This window comes from Aedes aegypti, chromosome 2 (assembly GCF_002204515.2).
Source record: "Aedes aegypti strain LVP_AGWG chromosome 2, AaegL5.0 Primary Assembly, whole genome shotgun sequence".
NCBI classification, from domain to species: domain Eukaryota; kingdom Metazoa; phylum Arthropoda; class Insecta; order Diptera; family Culicidae; genus Aedes; species Aedes aegypti.
The window spans coordinates 335,898,743-335,914,657 of record NC_035108.1 but is presented as its reverse complement, the minus strand read 5'-3'; the positions used below and the strand labels follow the sequence as shown (position 1 = coordinate 335,914,657).

The 15,915-nt window shown below is 36.1% G+C and overlaps 1 protein-coding gene across 1 annotated transcript in view; it reads left to right on the top strand.

Moving 5' to 3' along the window:
• LOC5577181 overlaps positions 1–15,915 on the top strand; it is a 72,387-nt gene that overhangs the window by 45,154 nt on the left and 11,318 nt on the right. Inside the window, exons 2-3 of the mRNA XM_001663219.2 lie at positions 12,322–12,394; positions 13,075–13,247. Coding sequence (XP_001663269.2) covers positions 12,322–12,394; positions 13,075–13,247 — 246 coding nt within the window. The remainder of the gene's footprint in view (positions 1–12,321; positions 12,395–13,074; positions 13,248–15,915) is intronic.

Sequence of the window (15,915 nt, the reverse complement as noted above, 5' to 3'; positions counted from 1 at the left end):
TTGCAGAAATTTTCTACAGCGACTCCCGTTTGAACTGACAGTTCTTTTCAACTGCGTACTGCGATCAGAAAAAAGCGCTTCCTTGATCGATTCCTTGCAGGAATTTTCCATGCATCAAGATAGGCCAAGAAATTACTTGTCAGCAGCGAATCAGGCTTAAATATTCAAAAAAATCCAGGAGATTGGAGCATGTTTCGAACTCAATGAAACTTTCACAATTTGCTTTTCATCTGGTTATACGGCAAATGTCATGTAGTATGTTGTTAACAAAATGTTAATAAAAGCTTAATTTTTTTACCAAATTAGGATGATAATGTTGTCTAACACTATCATCCTAATTTTATAAAACAAAATAAAGCTTTTCATTAACATATTGTTAACAACATACTATATTTCATGTACAAAACACCTAGATATAAGAAAGCAATATATAAGGTTATGTTCAAAATTATATTAATAATAACATTTAAAAAACGTACCAAAACCTATTGTTCAGAAATCAAGCAAACGAAACCAAACAGGAACCAGTAGATAACATTTTTCCTAAGAATTCATCAGAGAATCCAACGAGACATTTCTCTAGGAATATTTTTTTCAACCCACGTGACATGGAGACAAGTATAACTGCTCTTATCACTGAACATATTTTCATGATTTCCTCCAGGAATTCTATCAGAAACTCATTGTCTCTATTTTCTGATATTATTGCGGAGGAATGTTTTAAGGATGGTTCTTTTAGTGGCGCAAACCATTTCTTATGAGACCCTCCAATATGGGTACACCGATGCACCACTATGGGTGTAAACAAAATAATTGTTTTAAACAGTTTTACAATTAAATTTCGTAAATATTATTGGATTACTTGTATCATTTTCGCATCGTACATCATAGAAAAGAAGGGGCCAGATAGCCGTAGCGGTAAACGCGCAGCTATTCAGCATGACCATGCTGAGGATCGTGGGTTCGAATCCCACTGGTCGAAGATCAAATTTTCTCGATCCCCAGGGCATAGAAGTATCTTCGTACCTGCCACACGATATACACATGCAAAAATGGTCAATCGGCAAAGAAAGCTCTCAGTTAATAACTGTGGAAGTGCTCATAAGAACACTAATCTGAGAAGCAGGCTTCCCAGACAACCAAAATGTACGTATAACGAAATCACCTGGAGGCTCTATATGTGCAAAATTTCACTTATAAGATGTTGCGAAACGGCCTTCTACGTACAAAAGTGGAGGCGATATGCGTGCATATATTATGTGATGAATAATAACATACAATGCGAGTGTATAAATATTCTACCGAACTAACCTGCAATATTATGCGACTTAAATTATGATAACAAATGATGATTTGACAGCTGGTACGGATTGATTCGACTTACTTTATACGTGTGTACGAGACGAAACAAAATGTACAAATGAACTCAGAAAAGAAGTGTTTTATGCGAGGAAACTCATCAATCTGACGAGTTTATCCACGGTGTTTAGCGAGTATGATGTAATTAGTATGAATAAACGAGTTGTAACGTGAACTTTCATGCGATTTCTGGTTGTCTGGGTTTGTCCCAGTTGGGACGTAACGCCAGAAAGAAGAAGAAGAAGATCATAGAAAAATATCACATAGAGTAAAGTGGGGCAAAAGTTCGAGTGGCGTAAAAGTTTCTTTTTAAGATTTCTAGCTCAATTCAAAACAAATCTAATAAATGTCATGGTGGTTCGAATGCTATTCAAGTAAGAGACTTTCACTCCAAATATCATAAAAATCTATTGAGATTTGGAAAAGTTATGGCTATTTGTTGTTTTTCAACGTGAATATTGTAATTTTTGGTCAAACTTTCGTTGCATGGAACCAATTCAAGATAAAATCTTTTTGAATATTTAATGTAAGGGCGTTTCTAGGCCTATCATAGGGTTGCTTTGAGGTGTATTAGTTTTTGCATAAATGCTTGAAAACAATTTTTGGCCCATAGTGGGGCAAAAGTTCGAATCAGCGGGGCAAAAGTTCGACCCATGTATAAAATCACGGAAAAATTTGCAAATTGCCTAAAATCCACATATTATCTTCAAATTTAGTTAAATTTGTCTGATCGTATGAAAATTGTCACCAAAATTTTACATTTCCACTTAGTTTCACGAAAAACTGCTATTTTTGAGTATATTACAATTATCTCGGTTTTGGGCAATTTTTTGATGATAATTTAGTGTGTATTTTTCGTTAAACTTAAGTTTACAGCTGGTGTAAGGTATGCCTGTCATAAAAGGATCGATATTTTGTGTTTTAGCCAGCGAACTTTTGCCCCACACTAGATTCGAACTCTTGCCCCACCGGTGGGGCAAAAGTTCGAATAAGACAATCAATTTAGAAACTGTTACAACTAAAAATAAGTAAATATTTTGACACAAGTTTGTTCAGCAAAATTATAGCCAATATGTTGAAGGTTCACTGTATGGTATTTGTTTTGTTTTAGCTGCTATTGTTTTCCTGGAAACTTTGTTTATACCACTAAGGTCGAACTTTTGCCCCACCTTACTCTACTCATTTTTTCAAGTCAAACATGTCAAAATGCACTACCTTCACTAAGGGAGCGTTGGCCCTAGTTAAAATATTTTTTTTTAATTTAAAACACATAGAATTATTGACTTAAAATGGAATTTATGTATTTAGATGTATTTTTTATGAAAATCATCTGAGAACTTTTGAATGTTATGTTAAAGGTGCTTTAGAAAATTCCTAAGAAATATTCATATGGCCACAAAACCTAATATTTGTTTCAAACGAATTTTTGATGAAATACATTTTTTTAAAGAAATTTTTCTAAACATCTCTGAGCCATTTGTTTTCAGGTAGAGTTTCAAAACTTTTTTAACTGGAGAACTGGAAAGAATTTTAGAGCTTATGCCTGAAATATAATTCGAAAGACAAAGCATACACTGAAACAAGCGTTGCAGTAATGAGAACCATGAACTTGTTTTTAAATTTACTATTTCAACCACGATTGAGCTATCATGAACGCTTTTTATTTGCGTTTTGTTCCCTCTCAATCCAACCGCGTCGATAGCCGAGCGGCTAGCGTTCGCGCTTGACAATCGCCAGATCCTCGGTTCGATTCTGCTGCAAGTTTTTAACCATGATATAGTAATTTTTACTATACAAATGGTGCCATGGTAAAATTGAATGCACAAAATATTCTAAATAAATGCGAATTTAGTCTGCACAAATCAAGTGGCGTTGTGTATCTGATATAGTATTTTCAACCGCAACGCTGTTCTCAGTGTAGTCTTTCAAAATTAAGAATGTTTTACGCAAGTCTTTGTAATTGTAATTGTAAGAGAATTTTTTTTTATTATAGAATGGTTTAGATTTTTCGGAAATTAGAATATTTTGTTTTTCAGAGAGAAAGTTCTCTAAAATTTGCACGGACGTATTTTTTTTTAATTTCGCGTTAAATTAGTCAAGATATTCTCTATAAGTTTTATTGTAAAATAGCAATGTGGAGACCACCAATTTTGTCATTAATCAATGAAACTTACTTGAAATATAACAGAGTTTTTAAATAGTTTCTAATGAATTGCTATTACCGTTGAAAGCAAAAGCTTTCTTCACAGTAAGTTACCAAAAACTGTAAATATTAACAAAATAAAAACAATTTTATTCTCTAGAACATTTAAATTGAATTTCCCTTCACGATGGAAGAGAATGGAATCGAGGATCTATCAAAACTAAGTTTACCATATATATTTTGAATGGAATATTCTTAAAAAACATCAAATGAATCAGGAAAATCTCAATCAGGCAAACTTTTAACAACAATGTTGAAGAGGTTTAAATAGTTTCAGTCAACCATTCTACTATATTTTTTTTTCGGATAACCAAACGATTTTCGGCTAGTGTAGAACATTTTCTAACTTATTTAAAATTTATTACAGATTGTAAAATTACATCTGCTGTGAGAGTTTTGGCTACGTTTAAAACAGTTTAAAAATGGTCAGAGTTATCAAAAAAATACACAACATTTTGCCAGAATCACCTATTGTTATGTAAAAGATCAATCAAGGTAAAGCGAGAGAATCCTGTTCTTGGTTTTGTGAGAATCTTGCCAAATTTTCTGTAAGATTTCTACCCAGAATTTCGTGGATCTCGCTTAAATGAAAGAGTCATGTTCAGTATTCTATGAAAATTTCTTTTAAAATCCAACCTGGGATTCAGTGACGAATTTAGTCATTCTGCTGTACCTTTATCAAGGCTTAGTAGAATTTCAATTTTGCCAATTTATCAAAGAGTCGTAGGTGGGAAAGTATTTCTTGTAATTTCAATAAATAAATCGAGTGATCGAAACATATAGTATTACGTCTAGCATATATACAAATCTGAATAATAAAAATCTTTGTTTCTTCTCTTTACCAAACTTAATTTATGAGTAATTATTCGAACTGCACACTTAAAAAATACAAGGAATGAACAATTTCTTTTGAAATGCTCATTGCATATTTTGTTAAAAGCTTCTCTGAAATTGTTTTATATTTTTCTTTATTAGGCCTAATAATTCTTTTGTAATATACAGTATCATAAATTTCACCAAGTGATTCACGCATTTTGGCGCCCCCTTAAGGCTGGCGCCCTTGGCTGGCGCCCTTGGCTGGTGCCAACCTGACCAATCGCACGCTACGGCACTGCTTGAGACATACGCATTTTCAAATGAAATTTTTGAGAAATATCAAAAAAAAAATATCAATGTTACCCCGAATTATGGTACCATGATATACCTCCCAGATGAGAGGCACAGAACCCCAAATCCAATCCTTATCATGTCCTTCCTTTCAAAAAACTTTGACCATCAATCTCGAATTGTCACGAGTAGCCGCCTGGCTAATTTTGGTACTGCAAAGGTGAATAAATGGTGAATAATACAAACAATGAATTTCGGCTCCGCAAAGCGTTAAACTCAATTGAGCCTCAAGTAAACGAACTGATTAAAAAAAACTTTGAAAATTCAAACCATTTTTTTGTGGATTCAAAAAAATTTCTGGAATTACCCTCCTAAGATGCATCAGCACATTTTTCAAGGAAATTCTCCATCAGTTCATTTAGTGATTCTTCCATCACTTTGATATCATCCAAAATATTCGTTTAGAACATCTTCAGAACTATAGCAACGATTTCTCCAGAGATACCTCCTCTGGTTTCTTAGGATTTCCTCTAAAATTGTGTTTCAGGAATTCTTTAAGATTTCAATCAGGAATTTCTCTAAGAATATTTTTAGAAATTTCCTATAAGATTGCTTCGGCATGTTCTTCACATTCTTTGGAAAATTTCCCAAGAAAATTATCAAGGACATTTTTTAGACATTATTGGTGATGTCTGAATAATTGTTGTAGTGTTTGATGGTGTGAAACTCGAAATTAAATTTTGAAGAATTCATTGTGATTCTACTTGAGAAATTACTCGAGAACTGTTTGAAAGAGCAATTGGAGTAATTCATGAATAAAATATTGGAGAAATATCCAGAAAAAAATGAAGTAACCTTAATGAAAATCCTGGTCAATTTTGTTAAAGAATTCCTGCAAGAGTTCTTCATTTATTTCCTGATATAATCCCTGGAAAGTGCGCTTGGTACATTCCAAGCAGGCGTGATTGTTTTCTTTTTTTTGCGTCGCCAAAGTGGAAGTTTTTTTAATATTTTTTGATATCATTCCAAACATTACATTCATTTACATGATCTGTGTTAGAAAACACTATCTTCCTGATATGGTAAAACTAAATTAAGCATTTATTAACGTTTTGTTAAAAACATATTACAATTAATTTGCCGCAGCAATTGAGATTTTTTACAGATGAGTTGATTTCACCTGCTTATAAGAGAAAAAACGAAAGATCGAAGTTCAAGTGTTTTCCTCGTTTACCGGCAGTGCGCTTCGTAAAGCCCAAGTAAGCGGGCTTGTTTATGGCATCGCTGGAATGAAAATTTGGTTTTAAGTTCGCATTTTTCTGAGTAGCATCTTATTGAACAGTCGAGGATGGAATATCAACTGGTGAGTTCCTTTCATGCTTCTCTCTCTAATGAACTAAATATGATGGGGAAAAGTCGATTAGTGCTGGAATACATTTGATTTTTTTTTATTTGAAATCTTTGAATGGCTCGTCACTGAAGAATCTATGACATTTCGTCGAAAGACATTTGGTCGAATGACATTTGGTCGAAATTTTGGTCGAATTGGGGGTTTCAGATTATTGTCCTTGTCAAAGTGAAAATTTGATGTTAATACACAAAAGGGGAGTGTAAATGTAGTACATGCTATTACTGGAGGTTGCATATGCTAGAGCAACATGATAGAGTGCAATAAATTGGCTTTGATGTTTTAGTGAAGTTTCTTGAACAATATTCAAGCCTCCAATATGTGTCGACAATTTACACAATGCAATTGTGTAATGCTGATAAATCTAAAGACAAGACTAGTGCTGATGCTTCGCTTTTGCACGGGGGATGCGTACCGTGCAAAAAAAAATCAAAAACCTTGAAAAACAAGTAATACCATTTCTCGACGTTTCACGCAAAAATAAAGTTTTGGCGGAAAAAATGTATGGAAACTTTTTTGCACGGCCGTGTGAAAAAAAATCCGTGCAAAAACATTATCGGGTGTAATTTTTTGCTGAGACGTTCACGTGAGGGTTTCAACGGCTGGCTCATTGATTGATGTAAATACAAAGTGGAATAAAGAAAACTCAGCAATAACAGAAAAAGAAGACCGTCTTCGCGAGTCTCGTCTCAGGTTTATGTCATAAAAATGTGTCGACAGACTGTACGCTCGGGCAAGTTTTGTACAGATGCATAGATTACTTTTTCAATTGAGGTATTATTATTGACATCGTTTGGAGCCGATGTAACCCGTGAACATAATTTGTTATTTCTGGTTGACTTATAGGGATCTTAGGCTGTGAACCGTTTCACCAGTTCGTTTAACTTTTAGTTAAAATTTGACAGCTCGGAAGGAAATATCGATACCACCGATATATTGAATAGAAAATATCGATACCAAAATATCGAATATCGAAAGCAAAATATCGATATTCCGATATATCGGAAGTATCGGAATATCCCTAAACGAGGGTGCAATGAATCCCAGGCAGCATCCGTTAATTCCTTGTGCCCTTGCAACAATGGAGTAGCGATTTACCATACTCATGCTCAAATCCCTGGAATAATCTCTGGAAGAATATTGAAGAAATTTTGGAGCATTTCCTGGGACAAGCTGTGGATGAATTGAGGAAGGAATCCGTATGAAATATTTGGTAAAACCAACGTAGAAACTCTTTGAGAAATTTTGTAGCGTTTCCTTGAAAAACCTCTTAGGCAGCGTCCATAAATGACGTAGCGTTTTTTTTCTGCCACCCACTTACCCCAACGTAGACTTTCCCCTAAAATGCTACGTCATTTATGGACGGCCCCTCAATGAAATTATTTAAAAAAAACTCTAGAATAAACTGTGATGATTTTCTTGAAACAACTTCTTTGGAAATCTTCGAAAGACAAACTTTACCAGTAGTTTTCTAAATCGTATATATACTATATGTACCTGATGCTCTCAAAAAAAGGCCTACGCCGAAACGTACGCATAAATGCAATTCCAAAGGTTTTTGATTAGGGTGACCATATCCTGGAGATTTAAAATCAGGACAATTTGCAATTTTCACAATTTTCCTGTACAAATTCCATTTTGTCTCAAATTTATTCCTTCCAAACGGTCTTTAGCAAAGTTGTAGCTGATGAATGTATCTTACATTATCAACATAGATCTAATCCCCAAAAGCACATGTGCCAACACCATGACCGATTGAATGATTTGCTTGCTTTTCCCATTGTAATTCCCATATAAACTTTAATGGGCTTGTGCAGCCTCAGTTTTCACCCGAATGAGCTCAAATTTTGGGAGGACACTCAGAATTTGATTTAGGATCAAACGGTGTGGAGCAAAAACGATTGTTTGAACCTGGGAGGGAGAAACCAATACAAAATTTCTCTACGTCACAGTGAGCCGAGATTTTGCTGTCACGAACTGTCACTGTGAGCCCGGATCTTAAACAATGGACAAACATGATAAAAGCGCGTAATTAGCATAAGCATATTTTTGCATTTCATCAAAAGTAGCAAAAATCGAGTTAGAATCAATTCATGCACATTTAAAAGTAACGTCACAAGAGAACCGTTAATTCTTATTGAATGTAACGTATTGGAACTGTGGCCCTTTTTCAATGTTTGTCCAGAAAGATCGAAGGCACACAACAATTGAAAACTAGCGATTTTCACTAAGCCTGCCTTGATTGTCGTTGGCAAACTGGAGTTGTCTTGCAATTTGGAAAACAATTGTATCCAAGATTATTATAATGACAGGTTTACCGATCTTAGCAGTCAGTGGGTGCGCGGTGTGGTGAGCTGCGGGGAAGACGGAAGTGACAGCTGGCGAGTTGGCTAGCTGGCGGGTTTGTGTACTCAACCGTTTCTATGGGGCTGTTAGGGAATGTTTACTCCAACAAACATAAACACAGTGAAGTGAAAATTTTCTCCAGCATTTTGTCGCGAATCAAATTTTCGTCTTTAATGTAGTATTCCGGTGTTTTGTGTCAAAGAAAAGCAGATTACTTGAAAAATTGGTTTACAATTGCATGTAATGCATGTAAATGTGGAAATTTCGAATAGTGCAGCGGGTGCGAGCCACCCACCACCGATGGTCTACGATGAAAGAGAGGATGCGCCACGGTGTCACCGTCTGACGATGACGGTTGTGTCGTAAATCCACAATCCGATCACTGGGAAATTTCGTCCATCAAACTCCAACACAAAATAGCACAATTCAAATTACTTGAACGAACGTCATTTAAAACACGTCTGTTCGTCTCAAAATCTATCCAAGGAATCCTTCAATCAGATCGACAAAGCACCACGCGCCCTATGGTATGTCGTTCTTTCTCTCTCCAACCAACGAGCCACACATATCTGTGCTCCTTCAGCTCACTCGCTTCATTCGTGATTTTTCACAAGCCAAAGATTCATTGGAATCGTCAACCTTTCTCATTTCACCAAAGCTGTTCTTTGCTTATGTCGACTATCAGTGATGCCAAATACATCCAAATAGCCACCAACCTATGAATCAAATAACATTTTAAATATTTTAAAATGATTCAATGACTTCGTTATGTACACTACAGGTTGTACTCTTGTAACATTATCTCGTAAGTTAAGTCATTGTACTATCAGTGCATTACACAGAGAAGTAAATTCAGATACTTTGCCGCGTATACTGCACAGATGTGGGTGTAAAAGAAATATTCTATACCTACTATGTCACGCCATGCATCTGATATCCAAACAACCAAAACAAACTCGCCAGCTGTCACTTGGCATTTCAAAATGGTGGAATGGGAAATCTGACACATTGGACTACCTCCCTTCTAGATACCTTGATTGTATCCAATTTCGTGTGTAGTATCGGTGCCTCCCTCCCAGGTTTGAACCACTCTAATGACTCATATTCCGACCAGCAGCGACTACAAAGATATGTTTTAAATTTTTAACGTTGAGGACTTGTATGTATGATCTCGAGAAACTTCCAATTAGCGGGTATGAGCATGAGCATAAATTTAATTATAACTAGCATTTTTCAAACACAATAATCTATCCCTTTTCGGAAGACTCTAGTGTGTTTTGACTTTTGTTTTTACTGACAAGTATTTTCTCAATATTATTGTTTGAAGTCTGTCAAAAACCACAGTAGAAATCCTGTTCGTCAGACTGTCACCTAAAATTACATAAAGCATCTCGTCAGTAATCCTTTAAGAATCTACTGACGGTCTATGAACATCCATTTATCTATTAAGGAAATCCTGTAATAATCTCGCCAATCTCTCTGATCAAGATTCTGCAAGAACATTCCTAAGAATGTCAAAAAAAAAACAGTCTAAGAATGTCAAAAGTATATTTCATAGAATCTAAAAAAAACATTTGAAATCTGCTTATGGTGAAGATGCATCGGAGCCAAACCTAAAACTTTCAAGAACACGAATCTGGAGTACTTAATCGATTGGTCACTAACTGGTCACTAGCAATCGATTAATTTTTTAGCCAGATGGATGTTCGGTTCTCCAGATTCGTGCTCTTGAAAATTTGAGTTTCGGCTTCGATTCATCTTCACCTTAAAGTCTTTTCAGAGATTTATCAAAGATCGAGGAAATGTCGCTTGGATTCTTTGAATCATGGTTTTAAAAAGAATGTGCTAAGAATCTTTTAAGAATTTTCACAAAGAAGCTTACGATAAATTTTAAGATAGGATCTCGCTAGAAATTCATGAAGAGTCCTATAGAAATCATTAAAGTTTTAGGGAGAAATCTGGCAAAGATTTTTACTGGAAACCAACAGTGTTTTCAACACGATTCTAAGAGCAATTCGTTAAAGATCTTTCCAGAAACTAACGGAGGGCTCACCAACTTTAATTTTCTAGTTTTGGCCATGGTGTTTATAAATACTGAAAGATCAAATGCTCGCAGTCAAATACGCTCAACAAAAGATAAAAGGTAGGAGGCTGCGTGACTACTCTAAGGTGATGGAGTATATCTAAGGCCTAGCTTCTCGGGAGTTTGAACTATGGAAACCTAAGATTGTACAAGTTTTACTGACATTTAACAATTTACATTCTACCAAACGCTTAACACGAATTTTCCGTTGACTCTCACGACATAAAATAACCAACACTCACAAGTACGAGCTCAAATGATTTTATTATTAACATATCGTCAAACATCGACTGAATTTGAAGGAATTGTGACACAGTATGAAACGCATCCCAAACTTTCTATGCGGCAGAAGTCGATTTCTGAACCGCGTTGCGAACTGATTGCGTTTTTTCAACATGGATTTTGTAAAAGATTCCATTTGAACATTCTTGCTGTTTTTTTGGCAGTAGGATAGCTTTTCCAAATTCGAAATATCTATGATATTCCACAGTGTTCGCCAAGCAGGACAAAGCAGGACAAAACTTAAAAATATGAAAAATAAATCAGGACGCCTCAAAAGAATTTTAAAATCAGGACGGATGGTAACCCTATTTTTGATGTAATTTCAAAACATTCAGAACTTCTAAACATATCAGGGTCTTCAGGTTTTTTTCTGGGTTACCCTTGGGCGTGGAATGTTTAGATTTCAGAATGGGCAACTTTAAAGAGTTTGATCTGAGTTATTTATGAACCGATTTAAATTAAATTATTACAGCTCTTCAGACATAACTTGAGTTTCAACATATATTTTCATGAATTCAAAAGCAATAACACTAAAGTGAATAATTTGAATTTGTCGAAGTCGAGTCTAGTACACGACACTAAAGACGGCCTTACAGGTGAGGTCGAAATAAGCGTATCTGTCGAAAGATATAAACTCTAGTGAAATTAAATATTAAATATTACTATATTCGGTTTTTCATCTACTTAAATTTAGGTCATAAAAAAGGGGTCTTTAAAAAAACCGTCATTAAAAGAGGTTGGTGTGCAACGTCAACAAGTTGGTGTGCATCAACAACAAGTTGCATCGTCAACAAATTTAGACGAGATGAACGAATTTATTGAAGATATTTTCGGGTATTTTTAGACGAGTATTTTACAAACTAAGCTACAGAGCCACTTGGTAACTCAGAAGGTTACAAGTTTTGAATTGAGTTATGAGAAGGGTCTGCGTGAACTGTTGGGATTTTAATTCGAAACTTGTAACCTTCTGAGTTATTGGGTCACAAAGTGGCTCGGTAACTTAGTTGGTAAAGCACTCGTCTAAAAATACAAGAGTCGTGGATTCGAATCCCACCTGAGAACGTGGATTTTTCTTTTTCATAAATTCGCTCATAATTCATCAATCTTTACTACGCGTATTGAGTTCATTATTTTTTATTCCAGAAGTGCTCTCCGAAGAAATCACTCGAAAAATTCCTTAAAAGCTCGATGAATCTGAGAATTCCGGGATTGGTCACTTAAGAGTCTCATAAGTTTTCTCTGTATGCTGTACTAGAGCACCAGGATTCACTACATGCAGAAAAAGATATAAAATGACTTTAGAGACCATTTTGATAAAAAAGACCATAGAGACGTTCCATTCAAAATAGTGACTTTTTGGAGACTTGCATTAAAATAGTAATCAAGTCTCCAAAAAGAGACCCGCTACCATCCCTGCCCCATGTATCTACCTCGATAAATGCTCAGTATCCTCAACGCTAAATAATCTAAACCAATCAACGACATATCTTTTCATCGGCATTTTCTCATTTCCCATTTTGTTTCCCTCCACAGCACACGCCGGCAACTTGGTCAAGCGCAGTCTGAAAAACACAGTTCCCTGCTTAGAGGATGGACGATTTTACAGGTCAGCTATTGGTGTCATTTTTATTTAAGTTATTATCTCCGGTCTCGTTCGCTATTCAATATAGTAGTAGAGGTAATAGATATTGTATTAATTTTTCCTTCTGCTTTCATTGGATATTTCCTACTTCAGTTTTCTGACTATAAAAGCATAACTGTCCCATGCGGATAATGGAACCAACTCCTTTTTTCATCGCGTCATTTATGTTTTGATATATGTATACTTTACTACACATATAAAACTTAACACTCTTTTTTAAAAAACAATTTGGAAAAATATGAAGTTGGTACAGTCCCATATTAAACAATAAAGGTATAACAGTCTCTATATCAACTTTCAACCATATGATCAATAGAAGCAAAATGAGTTATCTGTGCGATTATGCAGAAAATTATGAACATTTGGTTGAAAAGACTAACTTCAAACTTTAAGCGATAATTTCTCAATACCTTCTTTTCCCATATGAGACAGTTATGCTTTTATGGGCAGATTTTGTTGTCACAATTCCTGACAATAAGTAGTGCTTGAAGCGATCCGGAGATTAACCGCGGCTAATGAAACCGATGATTGAATCGATCATTAGGCTTATTGAGCCGTTCAATTGTGAAGCGCCGACCGCCAAGGCATAACGAAATGAGGAAAATTTAATTTTCTCTTTCTGTTTAATTTTTTTCTCCCGGCAGGAATCCAGAACGGCCCGCGCACAAAATGTGGACCAACGTCGAGTGCGCCAAGTACTACCTATGTCTCGATGGGGAAGTGTTCGAATTCAAATGCTCCGTCGGGCTGCTGTTCGACGTGACCCGGCAGATTTGCGACTTCAAGCAGAACGTGGACAACTGCGAGGTGACGGCCGGTAGGTATGGATTGAGAGTTGCGTGCGAGGTCTTCCGAAATTATGACTTATCGAAGATACTCCGGAATGAGATCAATTTGCTACTATGATAACTATCCAGAACAAATAAACCGTAAATCTTTGTTTTTCTACTGATATTAGCATTATATAGGCTTTGAATTGCTCTTTTTATCTTTATTGACGATATTTTCAACCCTAGGCTAGTTCACCTGGGGCCTTCCTTAGTCGATTCCCGGTCGGTCCAGGATCTTTGCATATGGGAAATTTCCTAGACTTACCTGGGTATAGAGTATCATCGTACCTGCCCCACGATATACGAATGCGAAAATGGCAACATTGGCAAAGAAAGCTCTTGGTGAATAACTGTGGAAGTGCTCATAAGAACATTAAGCTGAGAAGCAGGCTCTGTCCCAGTGAGGACGTTAATGCCAAGAAGATTGAAGATGAAGAAGAAGCTAGTTCACCACGGAACCACAGCTAATTTTCCTTTGAGATTACTGCGACCTTTAAGTTGAGCTATTGACCAGCGGCTTTTCTTCGACCCCATATTATGAGTACATGAGGCTTCAAATTTCAATCAGTTGTAATTAACCTTCCGTCAGTCGCTCAAAAAAAAGTTACACCAGCGGTCGCATCGTGTACTGAGTACACGCGGAGCAGTTCTTAATGTCAATCTAACGCTAGGCGAGATAGAGTATTGATGTCTTAGGGAAATTTCTTCAGTTTAACGGTACCAATTGGTCAGTGGACAAATTAAACTTTGAAAACATCCTCACCTTCCAGTGGCCATCGGATTGTGCCCCGGGGTAACCGATGAAGTGGACATTTCGCAATGCAACATCTCGAACACAAATATATCAGGATCTAGATATTTTAGCAAGATGGTGTCTTCTGCAAAGTTTTTCAGTAGATCAAGGACTAACATGTGATGGGTCGCTTGTTTCGGAACTCTGCCACCAGTTGGCGCTAGTGAGCATGTAATTTTTCAAACACAGATATCTCAGGGTCCTGATTACCTAGAAAGATGCGGTCTTCGACAAAGTTGTTTAGTAGGTTATGGACTAACATATTATAGGCCATCTAACTTGATGGCGCTAGCGAGTATGCAATACTTCAATCACGTATATCTCAGAATCCCGATTTTTTAGAAAGATGGTGTTTTCGGAGAAGTTGTTCAGTAGTTCATGTACTGATATGTGACGATTAAATTATATTATTATTTATTTATTTAATTCGGAATTATTTCACCAGATGGCGCTTGTGAGCATGGTGTATATTGATCGCGGCTATCTCAGGATAGCGATATTATAGCAAGATGGTGTCTTCGGCAAAGCTATTTAGTAGATCAAGGACTAAACATATGATGCGCCGTTTGATTCAGAATTCTTTCATAAAACGGTGCTAGTGATCATGCAAGTTTTCGAACGCAGATATCTTTGGATCCTGATTCCTAAAAAAAAAATGATCCAAAAATATCATCATTACTAAGAAATATGACGTCTCCGTCAAAGTTGTTTATTGAATGAAAGCCAAAACTGTTTTTCAACTGTTTTTAAAATTAGCGCTAGTATGATTGCTAATATCTGAGGATCCCGATTACATCGAATGATGAAGTTTTCGGCCAAATGGTAAATCAAGTACAAACCTGTGATGGGTCACACTTGGTTCGGAATTCTTCTACTAGATGTTGGTACTGAGTATGCTATATTTCCAACCCAAATATCTAGGATCGTGATTGCATAATCATGAAAGTGACGTCTTCAACAATGTTGTTTATTCTGTCCAAGGCTAAAGTACGTTTCAGATGTAATAATCCGTTTGATTCGTTACGTTCCAACTGGGACAAAACCTGCCTTTCAGATTAGTGTTCTTATGAGCACTTCCTCAGTTATTAACTGAGAGCTTTCTTTGCCGAATGACTATTTTTGAATGTGTATATCGTGTGGCAGGTACGAAGATACTCTATGCCCTGGAAATCGATAAAATTTGCTTTACGAAAAGATCTTCGACCAGCGGGATTCGAACCCACGACCCTCAGTATGGTCCTTCTGAATAGCTGCTCGTTTACCGCTACGGCTATCTGGGCCCCCAAACCAAACGGCGCTATTAGGCATGAAAATTCCATAAGTAAATACTTCAGAATCTTAACTACAATCAAACTTCCAGTCGTTCTTTAAGGGATCATCGACTCATGGAAATATTGGGTGATATTAATAAAAAACTTTGAACTTTACTACATGTAGCATCTACTCAAGAACACTAAGTTTACTACACTTTTGGTACGAATAAAAAAATTTTCGGACATGTAGTACTTACAACTTTCGAACATGGGCAGTGACTGAAGCTGCACGTTAAGAAATTTCTATTCAGAGTGCAGAGTGATTCTGCACGTAAAGAACAGTCTATTCAGAGTGACGCTTAAAATTAATACAATCATGCATATGAAGGAAAAGCATGGAATCTAATCGATTACGCGACAATTTGCACAAAATCATGAAGGTGCTGTAGAGATTTTTATGGGAATTGTAGTGATTCCATTGGTAGTCGTTAGAATTCAATGAGGATCTCCCCTAAAACACCAGGGTTCCCTTTGAAATTATTAAAATTCTTATCGGTTTCACACAAAAATCCCATTAAAAAAAATTAACCGACATTCAAAAGGTTCATA